This window comes from Aspergillus sydowii, assembly GCF_001890705.1.
Source record: "Aspergillus sydowii CBS 593.65 unplaced genomic scaffold ASPSYscaffold_7, whole genome shotgun sequence".
NCBI lineage: Eukaryota > Fungi > Ascomycota > Eurotiomycetes > Eurotiales > Aspergillaceae > Aspergillus > Aspergillus sydowii.
The window spans coordinates 287,486-307,300 of NW_024467865.1; the positions used below are offsets into that span (position 1 = coordinate 287,486).

The following is a 19,815-nucleotide window of genomic DNA, read 5'->3' on the forward strand; positions in this document are numbered from 1 at the left end:
ACAAGACTTAGTGGGTTATCGGATGGATGGATCATGCATCCAACAGCGTCCAACAGCGCTCGGACTGTCTGACTCGGGTTGATTGGTAAGAAATGGAAGCATTTGATCCCGATCGGAATTGGGAGCTCCGAGCACCCGCCGTCGTTTGTGGCAGAACGATCTGATGTGGTTGGTCCTGATATATATATATATCCGTCCATGTCTGTATATCGTTTGAGACCACACCTTCGACACATTCTCAACTTACGCAACCTCAACCTGTCCATATCGAATAATGCCTCCCATTTCTGGCCAGTCCCTCCTCGTTATCGGCGGCTCATCCGGAATCGGTGCTGCCGTCGCCAGATTAGCTGCTGAGCAAGGCGCCCGCGTGTCCATCGCTTCTTCCAACTCGAAAAGGGTGACCAACGCCGTCGAAAAGATAAAAACGCAGGCCTCAATCCGCGACACGCACATCCGCGGGTTTACCATCGACCTCTCCCAGCCCGACGTCGAGCAGGCGCTGGAGGGACTCCTCACCGAGACCACGATCGACTCTCGGCTCGACCACATCGTCGTAACGGCGGGCCAAGCTGGAATACTGCCCGTTACAAGAGTCGACCGCGCGTATCTTCTGAGTCAGGCCCAGTTGACGATTGTCGTGCCGACACTGCTCGCCAAACTTGCCCCGCGCTTCCTTAAACCAAACTACACCTCGAGTCTCGTCTTCTGTGGTGGCAGGCTCGGCGAGAAGCCCATCAAGGGCTGGCCCGCCGCTGCTGCCTACGCAGCCGGCCTGGACGGGCTGACTCGCGCTTTGGCACTCGACCTGGCGCCGCTCCGGGTCAATGTCGTACATCCCGGTGCAACGGAGACAGAGATTTGGGGTCCGACACCGGAGGCGCGGCGGGCAACGAAGGAGTTTTTTGCTTCGACGGCCCTTCTCGGCAAGGTAGGGGCGCCAGAGGAGGTGGCTGAGGCGTTCGTCTATTTGCTTAGGGATTCCAATATCACGGGCACGAGCCTGCATTCAAGTGGAGGAATCCTTCTCCAGTGACGGAAGATTAGGAAAATTAGGAAGATTACCGTTGGGGTTTATGGGCCATGCACATGCACTGGCCATCAGCTCGTTGTGACCGACGCATTGTGGTTAATTAGGGCCTGTTTAGTTGTAGCGGATATAAACCCATATAAACCAGGGACGTCTTTCCTAATTCCCCTTGGATTCTTCACTATATTGAGCACCTATCTTGGAACATGGTAGGAAGCGTGTAGTGTGTAGCCGCATCGCATCTCGCAGGATTCACTGGCCGCTCGGGAGATTTACTCAGATCGCGCGGACCCTGCAGCCTTCAACGATCCACAGAGCTATAATCTGACAATGACCCCTGATTTATAAGCTCATCATTAGTCAATAGTCCGAGGTCCAGGGCGAGGTACAAGTAGATCCGGACTCTGGGTTGACAACCGAGGCCGGCTCGCCCATAGAAAGCACGCTTGCTTCAGTTATTACTATACTCCTTGAGCTGCATTAGCCATTCACATCGTCAACAATGCCCCCCGTTCCGTTCTACGATGCTAGCATCGGCTACTATACCAAAGCTCTCCGGGTTCTTCTTCGTATCCTTCAGGTGGCCGAGACACACCCGGATGTAGCCACCTTCTTAGAAGCCCGACTCTACCCCGATATGTTTCCGCTCCTCCTGCAAGTACGAATTGCTACCAAACACCCTGTCCGTCTGGCAGAGGCCCTGACCGGCAAACAACTCGTCCCGTGGAACGAGACTGGGTCGAGCTGGGGCGAACGGGAGACATCGTGGCCGGAATTGATTGCGCGCGTGGAAAAGACTCTGGGGATACTGGCACAGTTTGAGCCTGAAGAGGTCGAGAGAAGGGCCGACGAAATAACTCTGCCCATGCAGGTAGGGCCTGAAGAGCTTGGAGCCGATGCTTTTCAGCAAGTCCCCGCTGCAGAGTTCACGATGGCGACTGGGGTGCCCGAAACACTCTTCCATGTTTTCATCGCCTACGCGATTCTCCGCTCCAATGGGGTCGAGCTCGGCAAAAAGGATGTTCTGATACCGTTCTTGCCTAATTACGTCTTGAAGAATCATCCCGGAGCCTAGGCGGGTGGAGTGGCAGAGTGCTACTTGGCCAGTATATACTGGGACAGCTTAAGGTGTCGGATAGAAATAGAATATCGTTTACATACAGCCAGATCAGGACTTCGACTATTTTTGCCCTAATCAGGACGGGGGTTCAATGCTTGAATCCCTCCGAGCGGTATAATTAACTAATAGCATCTCATCATGTAACTCGGAGCATACCCTGCAATGCAGCGGCACCCCGCGCAGTCATCGGGCGAATTCCCCATCGTTATCTAGAATGATTAGCAATACTGGCCTTCGCACGGTGTCTTTTGGCGGGTACGAGTGTATCCTCCGTGTCGATAACGGCCTTAGGTGGTGCTTGTCATGTAGACCAGGTAATAAAGTCATCAGACATGCATGTTTGACGTATCTGACGGCTTGAAGACCCTTGATTCCTCGAAGTTGTCATTTTACAGTCAGCCTAACCCTATCTTAAGGACAACATGGTATTGAGCACCCCAGTACTTCTCTCTCTGGCCGTTGCTGGCTGCTTTGCTCTATACAATGCAGTGCTATGGCTATTATCAACCCAGCGGCCGCCGAACTACCCCCCCGGCCCCCGGCCGCTGCTGGGTCTGGGTAATATTCATCAAATTCCACTCGCTTTGCCATTCCTCAAGTACGACGCATGGGCAAAGGAGTACGGCCCAATTGTTGGGCTCAAGCTCGGGCCTAATAATATGGTCATTCTGAACGACGCCAACCTCATCTACGAGCACATCGTGAAGCGCGGCCAGCACTTCTCTGCGCGGCCGCCGCGGTATATCGCGCAGGAACACATCTTGCCGGACGCACGGAACACGTACAGCCTCTTCATGCGAAACGACTACAGCCGGCGGCTGCGTACCATCACCAAGCAGTTCCTTGTCGGCCAGGGACTGTTTAAGCTGGCTCCCATGCAGAAAGCTGCGGGCACACGCCTGATCTATAATCTGTTCAAGTCCAGTGACGACTGGATGGAGCATATTATGCAATGGTATACAACAATTTTTCGGCTACCCTGCAACTCGTTATACTGACACGAATATGCAGGGGCGTGTCGACACCCGTTGCCATGCTGAGCGGAGCTCCAGTCGAAGACTTTGGCGAGCACTGGATCCATGACTATCACTACTCACAAGGGTTGATGGAGGAACTGGTTGATCCCGCGAGCGCTCCTCCGGTCGACATTTTCCCTATCCTCCGCTGGGTGCCGTCTATCTTCGCCTCGTGGAAGGGAAAGGCAGTAAAGACGCGCAAAGCTCTGCTTCATGCGTATGGGGCCATGATGAGCCAGGCGAAAAAGGCTCGTCATGGCTCATTCCAGTCGCTCATCCCAAGACTCCTCGAACAGTCCGTCGATCCATCCGCTGCGCCTGAGGGACGATTCACCGAACAAGAGATCAAACTGCTGATGGGCGGAATGCTGTACATACCCCCACCTTTCTTCCTTTTCCAACTGCAATCGTGCGATGCTGATATAAAAAGACAGGGACGCGGCTGTGGACTCCTCAGTGGTGACCTTTCAGATTATCCTTCTTGCACTGGCCGCCCATCCAGAGGCGCAGCGTCGAGCCCAAGCGGAGATTGACAGCGTTTTCAAGAGCGACACGGCCGTCCCCGAGTCTATCGATCTGAATGAGCTCCCATACCTTAACGCCTGCGTGACCGAAGCGCTGCGGTGGCGCCCAGTGTCGCCTCTTGGGCTGCCACGCGAGACCATCGCCGATGAAATCGTCCTAGGATATCACATCCCCAAGGGCACGACAGTGGTTCTCAACCAATGGACCATCCAGCAGGATCCGGAGTTCTACGACGAGCCCGAACGCTACAAGCCAGAGCGGTTCATCGAAGACGAATTCGGCGCCAAAAAGGGCATTTCGCAGGTGGGGAGGAAAACGCTTTACACTTTTGGCGCCGGGCGCAGGGAGTGTCCTGGAAAGGACTTTTTCTTCCAGAACATGCGCCTTGGGTTTGCGCAGATACTGTGGGCGTTTGATATCGTGCCAACCGAGCCGCTGCATACCGATATCCTCACTGGGTTCACGTCCTCTGTGGTGCTCAGGCCCAAGGCGTATGGAGTCAAGTTTGTCCCACGTCGAGAGAACTTTGAAGGAGTTCTGCTCGAGGGGAAGCTGAAGGCTGATCTTAAGCTCAAGGAGATTCTTACATAGCGCATGATTGAGATGGAATTTTCGTGATTGCGGAGAGCATCATGTACATCAGGAACACGTCTAGGTCAATTTAGTTGACAAATTCGAGTATACAGGATCATGATTAGTGTAGTATCCTGATTACTTCGTGTACCTCTGCAATGTGGGAAGAGACCTTAACTACCAAGGCGTGCTGCCACTCTTGCTTCTCTAGTGATAGATTCAGATTCAGATACACAATAACTACTCATCAGTAAAGATCTTGTCCAGATCATGCTCATGCCATCTAATCCCCGGCTCAAGCCCGGCAAACTTCCACTCGCCATCCACCCTCTGGAACTTTGTCGTTGCCTTACCGTGGGCATGGCCCTTGTGCAGAACCTCGGTGAGCGCATCGTCGCTGTACTTTTGATGAGCCACGCGCATTTGGTGATAGCCTGTAATCGTGTCACTGCCGGTCTGCTCCCATTTCGAGGCTCCGATGAGATGCTGTGTCTTGATGTGCGCGTTGCCCAGGAACTTTGAGCTGGACGCCAGCGCTACAAAATCATCCGCCGGCATAGACTCCCACTCCTGCCCCATGACGCTCTGGTAGTTAATCTACGACGTCAGATTCGGGTTCATTACCGCAAGTGGTTGGGGAAGTGCGTACATGGAGTGTTGGGGCGATGCACTTGGCAAGACGAGCCCAGTCTTTGCTGTCGTAGCTCTCGGCCCATTCGAAAAGCGCGAATTGACAGCCCGTGGTGTCTAGACAATGTTTGCGCCTCAGTTAGAAATGATTTCATTATATATTGTATATTTGCAGAGCAATTGCACCTTCATATGTGGGCACGTTGCGGATGCCTTCGGCCATGATGGCGGATTGGAAGTGAGGTATCGGTTCTGGACGGTTGAGAATGAAAGCACCAGCAAGTAGATGGAAACTCTCAATATGTTTCCAGCTTCTTCCTGGTTCATAAAGCGCGGACGAGAAATACTCCGACGCCGCGCTCTTCCATCAATACCCCGAGGCGACATCCCGAGACAGTGCGTTATGCGAACTCGGTGTGATATATGACAACTGCTTTTGCTGGCGTTTTGACCAAATCTCTCTCCAACTCAGCTTGACTCGTTTTTCCCATATTGAACCGTCATAATGACAGAAACCTCCTACATACCTGGCCGTCTGGACGACAAAGTCGCTCTCGTTACAGGCTCGGGCCGTGGCATTGGAGCTGCTATTGCCATCCATCTGGGTCGCCTCGGCGCCAAAGTTGTCGTCAACTACGCCAACTCCGCTGAACACGCCGAAAGGGTCGTCGCCGAAATCAAGAGTCATGGCTCAGACGCTATCGCGCTCAAGGCTGACGTGCGGGACGTATCGCAGACAGTCAAACTATTTGACGAGGCGATTGCGCACTTCGGGCGTCTTGACATCACCGTGAGCAACTCGGGAGTCGTCAGTTTCGGGCACTTGAAGGAAGTAACGGAAGAAGAATTCGATCGCGTCTTCAGTCTCAACACGCGCGGGCAGTTCTTCGTCGCACGCGAGGCATACCGTGTGCTTGAGGAGGGTGGGCGTATCATCCTCACCTCCTCCAATACGTCCAGGGACTTTAGCGTCCCACGGCACTCACTCTACTCGGCTTCGAAGGGCGCTATCGACTCGTTTGTTCGCATTTTGTCCAAGGACTGCGGTGACAAGAAGATTACCGTCAACGGTGTTGCGCCTGGGGGCACGGTGACTGACATGTTCCACGCTGTCTCGCACCACTACATCCCCGGGGGAGAGAAGTTCACGGCTGAGGAACGTCAGAGAATGGCGGCCCACGCGTCTCCATTGCACCGGAATGGATTCCCCGAGGATATCGCCAATGTCGTGGGATTTCTGGTCAGCAAGGAAGGAGAGTGGGTGAATGGCAAGGTCATCACTCTGGATGGCGGTGCAGCTTGAAAAAGATTGATATACTTCAGACTAGATGATACAATTCATAGCTATCTCCGTGCTGACAATCTCCCTTTGCACGTAGTTGGTTTATTGATACAGTATTCTTAGTTGCAAGATAAAATGACTTGACTGGGTTAGCCGTGCACCACTCCAACCTGCAAGCAATATTCGGGTATACGATTTTGTTGTAGAAATGGACCACATTTATGATTTAAAGTATCTACACTGCCACGTACAATCAACCCGGACCTGTGTTCAAAGGCAGGTAAGGGTGTAGAAATGGAAAGAAGTGCCGCAGCAGACCCATGAAGATACACATCGGAGTGCCTGTGGGAAATTTGGCCTTTCCGTTCGCGTTGACAACACTTATATTCCTCATATCATAGCTGCCGTGTTCGTCGTCCGCTGCTTCAATCATTGCACCGGCCAGATCCAGGTACGATAAGGGGCTCTCCTCGTCGGTAAGACTCAGGGCATGCCCTCGCTGAATGTCCACCGACAGAGCGCCAGGCTTGATGAAAATCGTCGTCAGCCAGTCTTCCTGGGCACGAAGCAGCTTTTCGGTTTCGATCAGGTCGTGGTAGACATGGGATGCCGAGCGGAGGAGTATCGTTCTGAGCAGGTACGGGACGTGACGAGAGAAGTGGTCATCGATTGTAGCCGACGACAGGAGAATCAGCTTGGGCAGTTTACTATCATAGGCTATCTCGCTTTCCTCCGAGCGCTGCCTGAGATGCTGGAGCGATGCGATAACAGCGGCAGCTGTGTCTTGTGCGAGGCGACAGCCGGGGATGTTGTCGTTCGTCGAGACAACCAGAAACACAGCTCGGCAGCCGCGCAAGCATGAGGTCAGAAGCTCGACATCGTGGATGCTTCCTTCAAAGATCTCGATCCTCCCTCCTGGCTTGAAGTTCGGGAGCAGCCCAAGAAGCTTGGATCGGTTGCGGCAGTATGCGTTGATCCCGACGTCGGGCTTGTCGAGGAGATTCTGGATGAGCGCCCTGCCGCAATTTCCCGTAGAGCCCAGGACGGCGTACGTGCTAGAGGTCATGTTTGTTCTCCTGTTGTTCTGCTGCTTCTCTGCTGCTGCTTACAGGGTGCATGGTACGGGTTGGTCTTAAGCCAGAAGGTCGGGAAATATGGAGGATTCCTACTCACAAAAACTTACATTTATCCCGCCAATATTCGGGGTGTCGGGACAATTACGCAGAGTTCAAGGCACTAGAGAATAGCAAAGAATAGCAATTGACAAACTCGCCAGCAAACTATCTACCTATCTACAGCGACTAGGGTGCGCCCTGTTCCGCCAGGTACTTCTGGAATATCGGAAAGAAGTGCTCGTAAAATGCAGAGTCTACCATTTCCTCCAGGCGATTCACCTTCGAGCCGTCTTCGCTCAGGGATATGAAAATTGCGTATTCGTTCGTCCACCTCTCTCCGGGGATGGGCGTGTCGGCGGACGATGTCGCGTAGACTGCAGCCGTGCCTTGCGAAGTATCATGAACGATGCGTTTTATATCCAGCTGGCCATAAGCTTAGCTCCATGTTGACAAGCTTGCATACTGCAATGGTCATTTCACCTACTTTCCAGTTTCTGAGGTTGTTCACAAGCTTAGGGTAGAAGAACTCGGCGTGGGCGCGTGGTCGGGGCGGCTGCTGCAGGGAAAAAGGGAGCAGTTGCTGCTCGAAGTCATCGGCCCAGAGAGCGACGGTATCTTGTGGTGTACCGTCTTTCCATGCCGTTAAAAACTTGTCAATCGTCTCCTTTTGTATATGGACTGGAGCAGGCATTTTGGTGTGACCTGTCGACTATTATAGTAATGAAGGAGGATTCTTCACCAGCAGTATTAAAGTACCAAGGTAGGTAAATTCACCATCTATGTAGTGAAATAAGTAATAAAAGCTATATAGACTATGTCATAAATTACCGACAGATTGGTGGATTATGAGAGGCCTGGCCCCTGTCGGGCTATATATACACTGGCATATATGTATGCACCTTTTCGGGGCATTAAGTCAGATCCTCGTCGCTAGGATTATGGTCACTGGGAAATAGCCCTCGACAGTCCTCCCATCAGCCAGTAACCCATCCAGCTCCTTGTACAGGTCAGTGAAAGCATCTGGAAACCGGGAAATGAAGGGAAACGAGGCAAAGTGCTCCTTGACGCCTGCGAGGTTGGTCTCAAATGTCCACCCGTCCATTTTCTCCTCCTTCTTGGCGTCGTTCACACTGTAATCGGGCTCAGTGTTTTTGTGTGCGAATTCCGGGGGCAGCATGCCTTGGATGCCGCCGTGCTCCATGTTCACGTAGATTCGTCTTCTGTCGCGGAAAAGCTCCTCATCCAGAGGTGCACAATTGTACCTGCCCTCCGTCCGCGCCATGACCTTGACGATCTGGTCTGGATCGTCGGACACTTTGAGGAGCTCCCTGCCGCCCTGGTGGCTGACTCGTTCCCAAAGACTCTGGAGTTTTGCATCCCGAAAGCGTGCAGGACCAAATAGCGATGCCACAAATGTGCCACCGGGCCGCAGCTGGCGTGCAAGGGTAGTCATAGCAGCATGTTGTGGCTCTGCAAAATGCATCACATTAGTCGCAAACAACATGTCCACGCTGCCTGCGGGGATGTCATTGGCATCTTCCAGCGCTGCCGTCCGGAAGGTGAATCCTTCCTGGTCCTTGAGGCGTTGACGGGCGAGGCTAATGTTTTCGGCGACAATGTCCGATACAATGACGCTGGCGAAGCGAGAGCGTAGTCGCTGTGCATAGGGCCCGTTGCCGGCGCCTACGTCGTGGATGGTACCAAAATCACCACCTTTGCTCTGGTGGTACCCAAATATGCAGTCCCAGAAGGCGTCCGGGACCTGTGGACGCCCTCGAGAGTAGTTGTCCCAAAAGCCATCGTCCTGGGCGAAGATCTTGCTGGAGTAATCCATGACGAATATGGAGGTTGACAGCCTGCTTCGGGACTGGACTGATTGTTAATTATAAAGGGCAACGATTTTGAGGAAGTGTCGAGCATCAACTATCTACCGGCTCGTAGTTCGGGGCATTGCTTCGGTGTAATCAAACAGCTTATCCTCCTCACGCCTTGCGAAATCAACCTGGATTTACCAGAAAGGAAGAAGAGAAAGTCCTACGGTTAATGGTGCACTTCGTAATACAGAATACAGAATGCCAGTCAATTCACTAGGTACAATCCTATATAATCACTGAATAGGGCCTCTGAAACGACAGGCGAATCTAACTGTAGTACTCATCCAGCCACTCCCTCAAATCTCCAATCGTCTCGTAGTCCAAGAACAAGCTTCCGTTGACTTTGACGTCCAGCTCCGTCCTGAACTTCTCCGAGATGACCAGCGACATGAGACTGTCAACGCCCAAGTCGGCGAAACGAGCCCCATCCTCCATGTCCGCGAGGTCCAAGCCGGCTTCGTTCGCGATGAGTAGGATTGCTTTGTCGGAGATGCCGCTCGATGCAGTATTGTCAGAAGGAGCAGGCCCAGCGGGGGCTGCGGATGCAACGCTCTTGAGCGGCGTGCTCTCATCAGCCTTTTCGGCCTTTATGGCGGTTGTCGTCTTGGGGGCTGCTGCTGCCTGAGCACTGGGTTTTGGTGTTGGCTTCGCGTCACTCGCCTCCACCTTGTCCGGTGGTGAGAAGAAGCGGTTAAGGAGAATGCGAGGATACCGACGGAACTGGATGCCATTCACCATACCAACGATGGCATCGTCCTGCAGGATATACACGTCGCCGAGGTAGATGGTTGGGTCTGCGGCCGTCGGGATCATCTTCACATAGGAGCGGTACTTGGCTCCTGGGGTAAGAGGCTTTGCGAATCGCATTGCCTTCCAGCCGGGAGTCACGCAATAGTTGTTTTGCGTGTCCATGCTATCGGAGCAGTTCATGATGAAGCCAGCCAGGTGTGCTACACTGTCGATAAAGTATGGCGGGACTGTCCAGATACCACTTTCCTTGGTGGTTAATTCAATATCCGCAAACCCTTCCAGTTCATGCATGACGACTGATTGCATGCCGCGGTACTTGTCGGCGTAGGTCACCAGATTGCTGGCAAAGAGGGTGTAGGCCATATTACGCGAAAGGCGGTTGGCCTTGCCCTGTGCTGCCAGATTCTCGAGCTCTCCCATCCGGCTATGGACGAGGTGTGAAATGGGCTCCCAAGACGCCAGCCACTCAGACGCATCTCCATAATAGATATTCGCTGTGGCGAATGGCTCCTCCTCAGCGTTGCCGTCGCTGTCCACGTTCTGCCAGGTCAAGTCAACCACGCCCGAGTGAACATCGGCAGTGGTGGCAGTCACACGGAATAGCTGAGGGATCTTCTTGTTGGTGTGTGCAACTAATCCCTTTGTAACAACTAGTTTGGAAACATTCATCTTGACATCGTTTATATCCTTGGCTCGCGGGTTCAGACGGCGGTAGAGGTATCCGCCAAGGGTGTATGCAATATCAGCATGGATGGACTACAGAATTAGCAATGCGAGCCTAGGGGGTTAGAGTTACTGGAGACTTACCGACGTAACAACACCACAGTTATTCATGCTGTGTCCATGAGCGGCGGCCAGGAGGTCGGGCTGCATGAGGTCCGACTGCATAACTACCGTACCAGCAGACTCATGAAATGTCTCCTCAATGATCTGCTGCACTGCTGTCGTCTGAATCTCGCTAGCCGGCAGTGCCCTTGGTGCAGCCTTCTTTTCCGCCTCGTAGAACGTATTCCCCTTGGTCAGGCACCAGTCCCCGGTATACTGCAGCCAGTGTGTCTTTTCACTCCACGCATATGCTGGCAGGTCCAGGAGACGGAGTCTGCGCTCAAACGGGCGATGGAACTCATTCCAGCTAACGTCGACTCCGGCGAGGTGCAGGGCGGCCATACTCTCAGCCATGGTCTTCCAGTTGTCCTCGCCACGCCGGAATGATGGGACAGCAACTTCAGTGGATGGCAAAGTCGCTTTGATGAAGTTCGTACATACGGGATGCGGCCCAATTTCGACCCAGACAGTCGCATCGCTGATAGTATGGATCTTCTCCGCGTTCTTCAGAGCCGCGACAAAGTCCACCGTCTCTCTGGTGGCGCGGCGGACATAGCTTGCATTCAGCGTCTTGCCATCGAAAATCACTTTTCCAAGCAGGGGAGAAATAACAGGCACCTTTGGCTCCTGGAAGATGACACCAGTTGCTGCAATGGCTTCGAAGTGATCCAAAATGGGGTCCATTTGCTCGGAGTGGAAGGCAAATGCAACATCCAACTTGATGCAGTGGTAGCCCGCCTTTTGAAGGGAGACTCCGATATCGTCCATCTGCGCTTTGGTGCCGCTGAGAACCGTATCTGAAGGGCCGTTGATACAAGCAACTGTGTACGGCTTGCCCTCGGAGGAGCCCTCGATATCGGTCACGGGAGCTCGGACGGCCATCATGGTATGGCTGCTAACCTGGCACTTCTGTTCCAACATCTGAGCTCGGCGTCCGACCATGAATATAGTATCACTAGCTGTGACTACACCTGCAGTGTGCATTGCAGCGTACTCTCCTAGGCTATGGCCGATGATCACATCTGGTTTAACTCCAAGGGAGGTCCAGTATTTCGCCAGAGCAATTTCGGAACAGACCAAGGCAAGCTGCGTAACAACAGCAGAATGAGCGTGGTCCTTTGGATGTGATCCATCGAGAGCCGGGATAAAAGATGGGAAGCCCTGGCCCTGAGCAACAGAGTCAAGCTGCTGGATGCTCTCTCGGAAGATCGGTACATCGTGATACAGCTCTAAACTCATCGATTTGTAGGAGGCGCCCTGGCCGGTGAAGCTGAAAGCGACCGGTGGTGGCCCAGATTTTCCCACAGGCTTGATTAAATCAATCTTCTCCAACGAAAAACTCAGATGCTTCTTCAGATTATCCACGGTGGAGGTGGCGATTGCGAGGCGATGTGAGTGATGGTAGCGGCGAGCAGTTGTAGTATACGAAAGGTCGGCGAGATTGGTGTCTGGATGTGCCTCGAGATAGGCAACCAGTCGCTCAATATTCCCAGATAGAGAGGCCTTAACCTTGGCTGAGACGGCGATGATGTGCGTCTTCCGCGGGTCTGTCTCTGTGATACTGCGAACCTGTGCTTCTTCCAGGACCATCGTCGTGTTTCCACCAGCAGCACCAAAGTTGTTGACCACCGCAAGGCGCCGTTTTCCGGGAAGCTGTGACCAGGGAGTCAATTCCAGTGGGATATGGAGGTTGCGCTTATCAAAGTCTCGAGGGAACCTTGGGTTTATCTCTGTCTTGATGCCGATATGTGGTGGGATGGTGTTCTTCTGGAGCATTAAAAGGACCTTGATCAACGCCGTGGTGCCTGCAACAGACTCGCCATGGCCGACATTCGCTTTCACAGCTCCAATGTGAAGCGGCTGGTCTTTGCTTCGACGCCTGGTTAGCGGAGCATACACGTCCATAATGCCCTGCATCTCCTCGTGGTCTCCTGCTTGGGTACCCGTGCCATGAAGCTCCACAAAGGAGACATCGAGGGGATCAATACCCGCCTGCCGCAGCACTTGGCGAGATAAATAGGCCTGGTGGCCAGCATGGGGGTGGGTAATGGAGACTGCCTCTGCTGAATGGTTTGTTCCTGCACCAAGAATAACACCCAAGATGTTATCATTATCGGCCTCTGCATCTTCAAGCCTCTTAATGACCAGAGATCCAATACCATCAGCACGACAATATCCATCCGCTGTGCTATCCCACGTTTTACAAGCGTTGTGCCCCTTGGTGAGGAAATGGCCGTTGCAGAGTCCGGTGAAACCATCAGGGTTGGTCAAGATATTGACACCTCCTGTCACTGCGGTATCCACTGTGCCGTTCCAAAGGGCTTGACAGGCAACCTAAAAATATTTGTTATTATTTTGGTAAAGTGACATAAAGACGTGGATTAGCGAGTGTACGTACCTCAATCGCCGCAAGTCCCGAGGAGCATGCAGTGTCGATGCTGTAGCTGGGACCAGCAAACTTGAAGAAGTAATTGATGCGGCCAGGGCCAAAGGCGCGGCAGCCACCCGGAATGTAATAGGTGCTAACCTCCTGGCCCTGGTTCACCTCGCGGTAGTCGTCTGCAGCCTGGCCATAGAATGTACCGATTCTTGGTAGCTGCGTGGCTACAGTGCGGTTTCCAACGTAGCCCGCACGCTCCAGCGCCTCATACGCGGTAACCAGAGCCAGACGCATCTGCGGATCAACGACCTGGGCTTCACGGGGGGACATGTTGAAGAATGGCGCATCAAACAAACCGGGCTCGTCGATGAAGCAGCCGAACTGGGTTATGGTCTTGTTGAGCTGTTTGCCGGTTGGATCGTAGTGCGTTTCAATATCAAACCGATCAGCTGGTATTTGCCTTGAGACATCTAAGCCTTTCTCTAGAATCTCCCAGAACTGCTCGAGGTCTGTCGCACCCCCGGGAAGCCTACAGGCCATGCCGACAATGGCTAGCTTGGCCTGTGCCGGGCTGCGTGGGGGAGTAGACTGAGGTATGGGTTCGGTGAGCCAGCTCATCAGATTGTTGATTGAGACATTAGGGTGCGTGATACTGCTCTTCACCTCAGTCATGAGGTCGTTGAGGGGGACCGAGTTACCGAAGCTATGCAGCACCATTCCAGCGGCAACAGCGGTCTCGACTCTCTCGACCACGCCGGATATTACGCGGTCCCAGTAGATTGCTTGGGTAAGGAGCTCGGTGACCACCGCTTCAAACAGCTCGGTGGCGTTCTTGACTTGGTAGTATTGACCCGTGCTAGTGGAGAAGACTGGTACCGCTGGCAACGAGTTTGTCCGAACGGTGTTCAAAGGGCTGCCGTGGACGATACTCTGCGTGTCCTGAAGGCTGTAGATATGGGGCGCATGACAGAGGCCCCCGTAGACCGGAATAGGAATGAACTTGGACTCGCGGAAGAACTCAGATGTAATGAACAGCGCCTTTAGTCGCGCTGGCGGTCCGCTGACCGTGACGGATGTACGGCTGACGGCACTGACAAAAATCTTCCCAGTGGCAGGCGTTTCCTTCTGGAACTGTCTCGTGTCTAGTTCCTTTTGAACGGCGTCAGGGTCGACATTATGGACCACATACGCCCAGGTATCCGGACTCTCCGACGGCTCACGGGCTTCCAAGTTTGCAGAGACACCCTGGACATGGATTCCCAGGCGGAAAGCCAGACGCACTGCATCTGCACCGGCCTGGGGCAAGTCTGCCAACGAGGAANACAGCGAGACGGCAGTCGATGCCAGCAGACCAAGTCCAAGGCCAGCAAGGCTTGTGTTTGTAAAGTCGGCCAGGGCTTCGGGACGGCTCTCTGAATATCTAGGACGATGTCAGCTACCTCCATGTCAAGCTGCAAGCCTACCCACCCAATGTAAGTTGCCAATTGAACCACAAGCAGCAACACTCCGTCTACAGCGCCACAGATCAAGCCTTCCCGAAGCTCCGTGCTTTCAGCCCAACTGAACAACGTTTCAAACGGCGGGATCAGGTGTTTTATCTCTGTCTGCAACTGTCGAACCTCGTCCTTGATGGCCCAGGTGGCCCTGGATATGAACTCGGCCAAGATCGGGTGGGCACTATCCTTGCTGTGGTTATGCAGGCGGCGAAAAACGCCCTGTAGGTCGTCCCTGGGGAACTCATTACTGAAGTAGACAAGCTTCAACTTGTGCGTGTCCCGGTCGGGGTCTGAACTTGTTGTGGGAGTATATACGGGCATCATGGCGGGTGACCGAGGGAAAGTCAATGATGAAGCTATCCAAGACAAGTCACTCTTTGAAAGTCTGAGAGACTTTAACGAGTAGCAACGAAGTAGCCCACTAATAAAGCATCTCACCGAAAAGCTCGGTTGTGTCCGGGGCCACCTACCAGCGATATCACTCAGGGCCCCAAACCATCCATCGCGCCGTGATTCACCCGCGCCCGAAATGCCCGTCTTTCATCCCGACTGATAATATCCGAGGATCCTTTTGACGGGGTTGCACTGTGATTCGTTTATTGTCTTGCATGACAAGTCCGCTGCGGGTCAGAGAGAATCCTCCAAGGGGCCGTCGGTATATTGTCCGTTATCGACATCACTCCTCCTGCTTGAGTCTCGTTGTCTGATATTCGCTTATGGCTTCTTCTGTTCCCTTCCCCTTCCTCCATGTGTACCCGTACCAGATGTCGTGTTTCTATGTTCCCGTAGCATCCTAGATTCTCTGACGATCTCGGCCTTCAATTCTATCTATATCTTGCTTTGCTGTTGTCATGAATGCATTAAGGGTATTGTGCTGCAGCTACGCATCCCAAAGTACGAGGCGTCACCGATTTGTGGATATGCTGTGCAATTTTCTGCGAGTAGTTCCATTTTCTTCTGCGACTTTGGTACAAATGTTTGCCCTGTACACGCTCATACCACACACCATGACTTGGCTGCACATACTCTAGCACCCGGCCATCCCCATGACCTAGAGGGATTGAATTGACTTCATCATCAAAGGTGCGGTGGTATAAAGTCTATATGACTACTTTGGAGGCTGCATAAAGCTGAGAAGAGCTCGCGGACGCCTCAACCGGTGTAAAACCTCTTGTTCACGGCGGCGTTGCTGATCGGATTAAGAGAGGTCCCAACACTAGTAGTATCAAGATATTCCTGATGTGCATCCCCTGGCTTTGTCCGTGTGGGTGCTCACAGAGAATCTTCGTATCCGCGATGCCCGCCCATGTCCAGCATAGGAGAAATATCCCCAACGCCCTACGCTCGCCTAACAGCGTCAGGGTCCAGACGAAAATACCAGCACCCAGATTACGGCCTGTCGCAGAAGGAAAGAGAACCACGTTTTCTGCGGTTGCGGTAGGAAGGCCGAAGAATTTCGCCACTAAAATAAAAAAAAAAAAAGTCAACAAAAGGCAGCGGGGAGAGAGAGAAGTGCAGAGGCGCAATCACAGCGTAGAGGATCAATAAACGTTCCCAGAACCCCAGAGTAAATAAGGAGCGAACCGATGACCGCCGTGGCGGCATCAAGGAAATATAAATGGTATGGCGCTGCGCTGGTGGCCGACATTTTTTCCGGGCTTGAGGATGGGCTTGATACTGTATGTATAGAGAGATAGAAATTGCTGGAAAACCGGTCCCTTTCGCTTCAGCTGAGAGGATTGAACGCCGAGATGGGGGCTATGCAACGAGACTATGCCAGATATATCATCCCCCAATCCCCCGATATGATCGAACGCACATTCGGGCAAATATCATGTCAGCCGGACTATTCAGTTACCCTACGAGTCACTCGTATTCGGTCAATAGCTCTCAAAGCTGTAAGGACCGCTTTAGACCATGACGAGCCTCCCAATCTGTGCCTCCTTAAATATCCAACATACGGTCTTTACCTGTTACTACTTATAGGCTTAACCCACCCTGCAGAATTCCATTTTCGCCTTTGGTAAAGTTATCAAGATGGCATACTTTTGCCTCCTTGTAAACTTCTGTGGACTAGGAATTGGCCGTGTCCCTCAAGCCTTTCATGAGGTTTGGCAGGACTTGTTGTCCCCCAGCGAGCGAGGTGGATTTATGGGTGAGTATTCCGATGTTGCCTGGATATACAGACCGAAAAAAATATTTATATATTATTTTTACTAAAGCCCTCTAGGCAAGACCCTAGATTATACGAATATTACTACTGTAAATAACTATATCGATTAATACTGAAGTAATCATTCGGCATAATACTAACTTGTCTGAGTGGCTACTTACTGCGGTTGCTGATTACTTAGTTAAAAGCTATTTCTGTCAGTACCTTTATATTGTTAGTAACGTTACTTCGCTGCTGCGTATAGAGATTTGATTTGCAGCTTTAAATGTTGGTCCGGGGTAATCGTGGATTACGTTATCAACGTCCTACCGTCCTGAAAATAACGTCAAGTTGGTGGCGCAGAATGCGAACGAGCTCCCAAGGTCAGCCTCCTACGAGAAATGTCCTGCCTTGAGTCTCTTATCGTGTATATGTTATAAATAGCTGGAAATCGCTGTTTTATATCTCCAAGACGGTTGTTATGTTCAAGTTCGTGCCTACAGATGTGGGCGCTATCGGGGGAAAAAGGAAGTCGGCCCAACGGGCTTGTGACGAATGTCGGAGAAAGAAGCGACGCTGTCATCACGATACAGTCCGAAAGAGCCCGCAAGTAGCCGGTGCTGATCATCCACAATCTGTCCCTGACAGGACGTTACAGGATTCGGCGCGAGCATTGAAGGACACAACCCAGAACGCTGCGCGGAAGTTGCATGATCAGCCGCACGGCCATAGTTCAGTGGCATCTGCTCAAGTTACGCAGCACGAAGGCTCGAATATGTCTGATGCGGTCGAGACACACGACACTCGATTCATAGGCGACCTGAACCCCGAGGGAGTGTTTATTGCGGCGAGAAGTCCTGGGAGGGCGCGCAAACCAACCTCCAGCAACAGTATTGGAATTTGGTCTGAAGAGAGTGGTAATGGATACGGGAAAGAAATTAACTGGCCGAGCTTATCCCATGCGCCGAGCATATTCTTCGGGTCGACATCCATGGCTAAGCAGACTCTTTTGCCCGTATTGGAAAAAGAGAGTCTATCAACGCTTCCGCCTCCTGTGCATCGTGACGCACTCTGCTCTACCTATTTTTTGAAGATCCATCCTATTTTTCCGATCATCGATGAAGCCGCCTACAGAGAAATGCCAGAAATATGTCCGGCACGTATTATCCTTGAACAGGGCATTTGTTTGGTGGCGTCGATGAATTTCTCGATGGAACCGCATCTGAATCTCCCCGATAGTGCCCATCCGTTGGACGTCGTGGATTTCGGCAGACGTCTCCTAGCGGCGATGAATACTGTTATCGAACTCGGTTTAGTCACGGAAAAGCTCGTCTTAATCCAGGCACTGGCGTTAATGTCATTCTTTATTGATAGTCGCGGGACCAGGGAGACATCTTCGCTGATGATCGGAAAAGCTGTTCACTATGTTTTTTCGCTGGGGCTCCACATACAGGATTCCCATGGTGACTGTGATCAAAGGCAGAAATATGCGGCAACACTCTTTTGCTGCATCTGGATGCTTGACCGGCTAAATGCGGCTTCTCAAGGTTTGCCAGTACTGATGCATGAAAGAGACATTGAACGGTCTCTGAAGGAATGCATCGATGCGCAGGCCCCGTCTTTCAGGCTGGTTCTACAGGTTATGCTGTTGCTCGATCGAGTGATTCAACTCTACCGACCGAGAAACAAAGAGGATGAGTCCTCAACTGAAAATTTTCCGCTCTTCGAAGAGCTGATTATTCAATGCGACGCTGCACAGTTGCCGACATACCAGTTGAGTAAGTACATCTGTCGCATGATTTCCGTTCCGTGAAACCATTCCGAACCTGTCTTCTGCGCGATGCTTTTCTGCTCGAAGTTCCAAAGGCTAACATTATCGCGAGCGACAATTGAATTGCTTTATCATGCCACCGCGATTCTATCCTGTCGTTCCAGTTCATGCGATGTCCGGCTTAGTTCGTCCGCAGCGCAAATTCGCCAAAATCTGTCGGCCACTCGATTGACGGCGATGCATGGAGACGAGTTTCGCAACCAAGTGGTTCTGCTACCCTTTGTTCCGTACGCTATTTCATTGTCGTTGAGCGTGGCCTATCGTGAAATGCGTCGGAGCAAAGTCCCGATGTACCGTGCACGGGCCCAGAATGACGTTAAGGCAAACTGCCGTAGCCTGGACCAGCTCGGAGAGATTTTTTGGACGGCCAAAATCATGGCCCAGATGGGAAACGCGACACTCAAGGAGTTGGACCGGGTTCGGTCGAATGTTTCAGACGACCAGTCTCGGACTTACGAACAGCGTCCTGGAGGATGCGCCCCAACAGGTAACATTTCGGGCTATCTTCTGCCGTGCCCTAGAAGCAGTTGAAAATTTCTTAACCCCCTTTTTTTTTGGCTGTGTGCTGACCAAAACCCTGTAGAGATGAGAAATCCGACAAACACATCGGATAGTGTCCTTGATCTGTCCAATGCGCCTCAGGAAAACCACTTCTCGTTTGAACAAGCTGCGGACCCCTTTCTCTTCGCCGGGGCCCCCGTAGATCCATTTGATATGTTTGACCCTGGCGTTGATCTTGATGTTATCGACGCGTGCTTGGAAGGGAATCTGAACCTCGCATATCCCACGTTGTTGCAATGAGATTTTTCCATGCAATCGAGGCCCTACTATACATAGGGCACTACCTACATTTACAAATGTGAAAATCTGATACCCTACAATAAAATAACATACAACCTTTATGGTTTAGCCCCACGACAAATGCAATGCTGGCCTGCATCGCAAACTCATCACAACAGGCTGGTCGACACAAACCGGCACACTGCCTTAGGTGTCTGCCTTTTGATAGCCTTTGCCCCAATGGGGAAAATCACAACCTTGCCAGACGACGTCTAGCTGGAAACCGTCGGTTTCTCTAGTATATTTTGCCCGTCTCACAGCAACTCGTGCATGGAAGAATGAATGCACGCTACTACGTTCTGCACAATCAGCAGCTAGGGAACTCACGAGCCCGCCATCCAAACCAGCTGCTATGGTGAAAATACATCCGGTTCAG

General features: G+C 52.3%; 10 protein-coding genes across 10 annotated transcripts; 5 read left to right on the forward strand and 5 right to left on the reverse strand.

Moving 5' to 3' along the window:
• Positions 1-212: 212 nt before the first annotated feature.
• Positions 213-1,359, forward strand: ASPSYDRAFT_46536 (uncharacterized protein). The gene has a single exon (XM_040847256.1). The coding sequence runs from the start codon at positions 275-277 to the stop codon at positions 1,034-1,036; it is 762 nt and encodes a 253-aa protein (XP_040701199.1). The 5' UTR covers positions 213-274; the 3' UTR covers positions 1,037-1,359.
• Positions 1,360-1,532: 173 nt separating this feature from the next.
• ASPSYDRAFT_90686 (DUF1993 domain-containing protein) lies at positions 1,533-2,105 on the forward strand (the record flags this gene model as incomplete). The annotated part of the gene is made up of 1 exon (XM_040852373.1): positions 1,533-2,105. One exon carries the CDS (start codon positions 1,533-1,535, stop codon positions 2,103-2,105), a length of 573 nt encoding a protein of 190 aa, XP_040701200.1.
• A 467-nt stretch (positions 2,106-2,572) lies between these two features.
• Positions 2,573-4,282, forward strand: ASPSYDRAFT_1179496 (uncharacterized protein; the record flags this gene model as incomplete). The annotated part of the gene is made up of 3 exons (XM_040840350.1): positions 2,573-3,105; positions 3,162-3,536; positions 3,601-4,282. 3 exons carry the CDS (start codon positions 2,573-2,575, stop codon positions 4,280-4,282), a joined length of 1,590 nt encoding a protein of 529 aa, XP_040701201.1.
• A 222-nt stretch (positions 4,283-4,504) lies between these two features.
• Positions 4,505-5,117, reverse strand: ASPSYDRAFT_58941 (uncharacterized protein; the record flags this gene model as incomplete). Its single annotated transcript, XM_040849609.1, has 3 exons — positions 4,505-4,861; positions 4,914-5,011; positions 5,081-5,117. The coding sequence occupies 3 exons, from the start codon at positions 5,115-5,117 to the stop codon at positions 4,505-4,507; spliced, it is 492 nt and encodes a 163-aa protein (XP_040701202.1).
• A 282-nt stretch (positions 5,118-5,399) lies between these two features.
• ASPSYDRAFT_58942 (SDR family oxidoreductase) lies at positions 5,400-6,197 on the forward strand (the record flags this gene model as incomplete). The annotated part of the gene is made up of 1 exon (XM_040849610.1): positions 5,400-6,197. One exon carries the CDS (start codon positions 5,400-5,402, stop codon positions 6,195-6,197), a length of 798 nt encoding a protein of 265 aa, XP_040701203.1.
• A 232-nt stretch (positions 6,198-6,429) lies between these two features.
• tpcG (oxidoreductase tpcG) lies at positions 6,430-7,242 on the reverse strand (the record flags this gene model as incomplete). Its single annotated transcript, XM_040844987.1, has 1 exon — positions 6,430-7,242. One exon carries the CDS (start codon positions 7,240-7,242, stop codon positions 6,430-6,432), a length of 813 nt encoding a protein of 270 aa, XP_040701204.1.
• A 235-nt stretch (positions 7,243-7,477) lies between these two features.
• On the reverse strand, positions 7,478-7,982 carry ASPSYDRAFT_90691 (nuclear transport factor 2 family protein; the record flags this gene model as incomplete). The annotated part of the gene is made up of 2 exons (XM_040852374.1): positions 7,478-7,714; positions 7,776-7,982. The coding sequence occupies 2 exons, from the start codon at positions 7,980-7,982 to the stop codon at positions 7,478-7,480; spliced, it is 444 nt and encodes a 147-aa protein (XP_040701205.1).
• Positions 7,983-8,207: 225 nt separating this feature from the next.
• On the reverse strand, positions 8,208-9,125 carry tpcM (methyltransferase tpcM; the record flags this gene model as incomplete). Its single annotated transcript, XM_040852375.1, has 1 exon — positions 8,208-9,125. One exon carries the CDS (start codon positions 9,123-9,125, stop codon positions 8,208-8,210), a length of 918 nt encoding a protein of 305 aa, XP_040701206.1.
• Positions 9,126-9,432: 307 nt separating this feature from the next.
• On the reverse strand, positions 9,433-14,937 carry ASPSYDRAFT_90693 (type I polyketide synthase; the record flags this gene model as incomplete). Its single annotated transcript, XM_040852376.1, has 5 exons — positions 9,433-10,671; positions 10,723-13,074; positions 13,139-14,427; positions 14,473-14,540; positions 14,588-14,937. The coding sequence occupies 5 exons, from the start codon at positions 14,935-14,937 to the stop codon at positions 9,433-9,435; spliced, it is 5,298 nt and encodes a 1,765-aa protein (XP_040701207.1).
• Positions 14,938-17,039: 2,102 nt separating this feature from the next.
• Positions 17,040-19,510, forward strand: ASPSYDRAFT_46538 (uncharacterized protein). The gene is made up of 3 exons (XM_040847258.1): positions 17,040-18,546; positions 18,652-19,086; positions 19,183-19,510. The coding sequence occupies exons 1-3, from the start codon at positions 17,250-17,252 to the stop codon at positions 19,398-19,400; spliced, it is 1,950 nt and encodes a 649-aa protein (XP_040701208.1). The 5' UTR covers positions 17,040-17,249; the 3' UTR covers positions 19,401-19,510.
• The last annotated feature ends 305 nt before the right edge of the window (positions 19,511-19,815 follow it).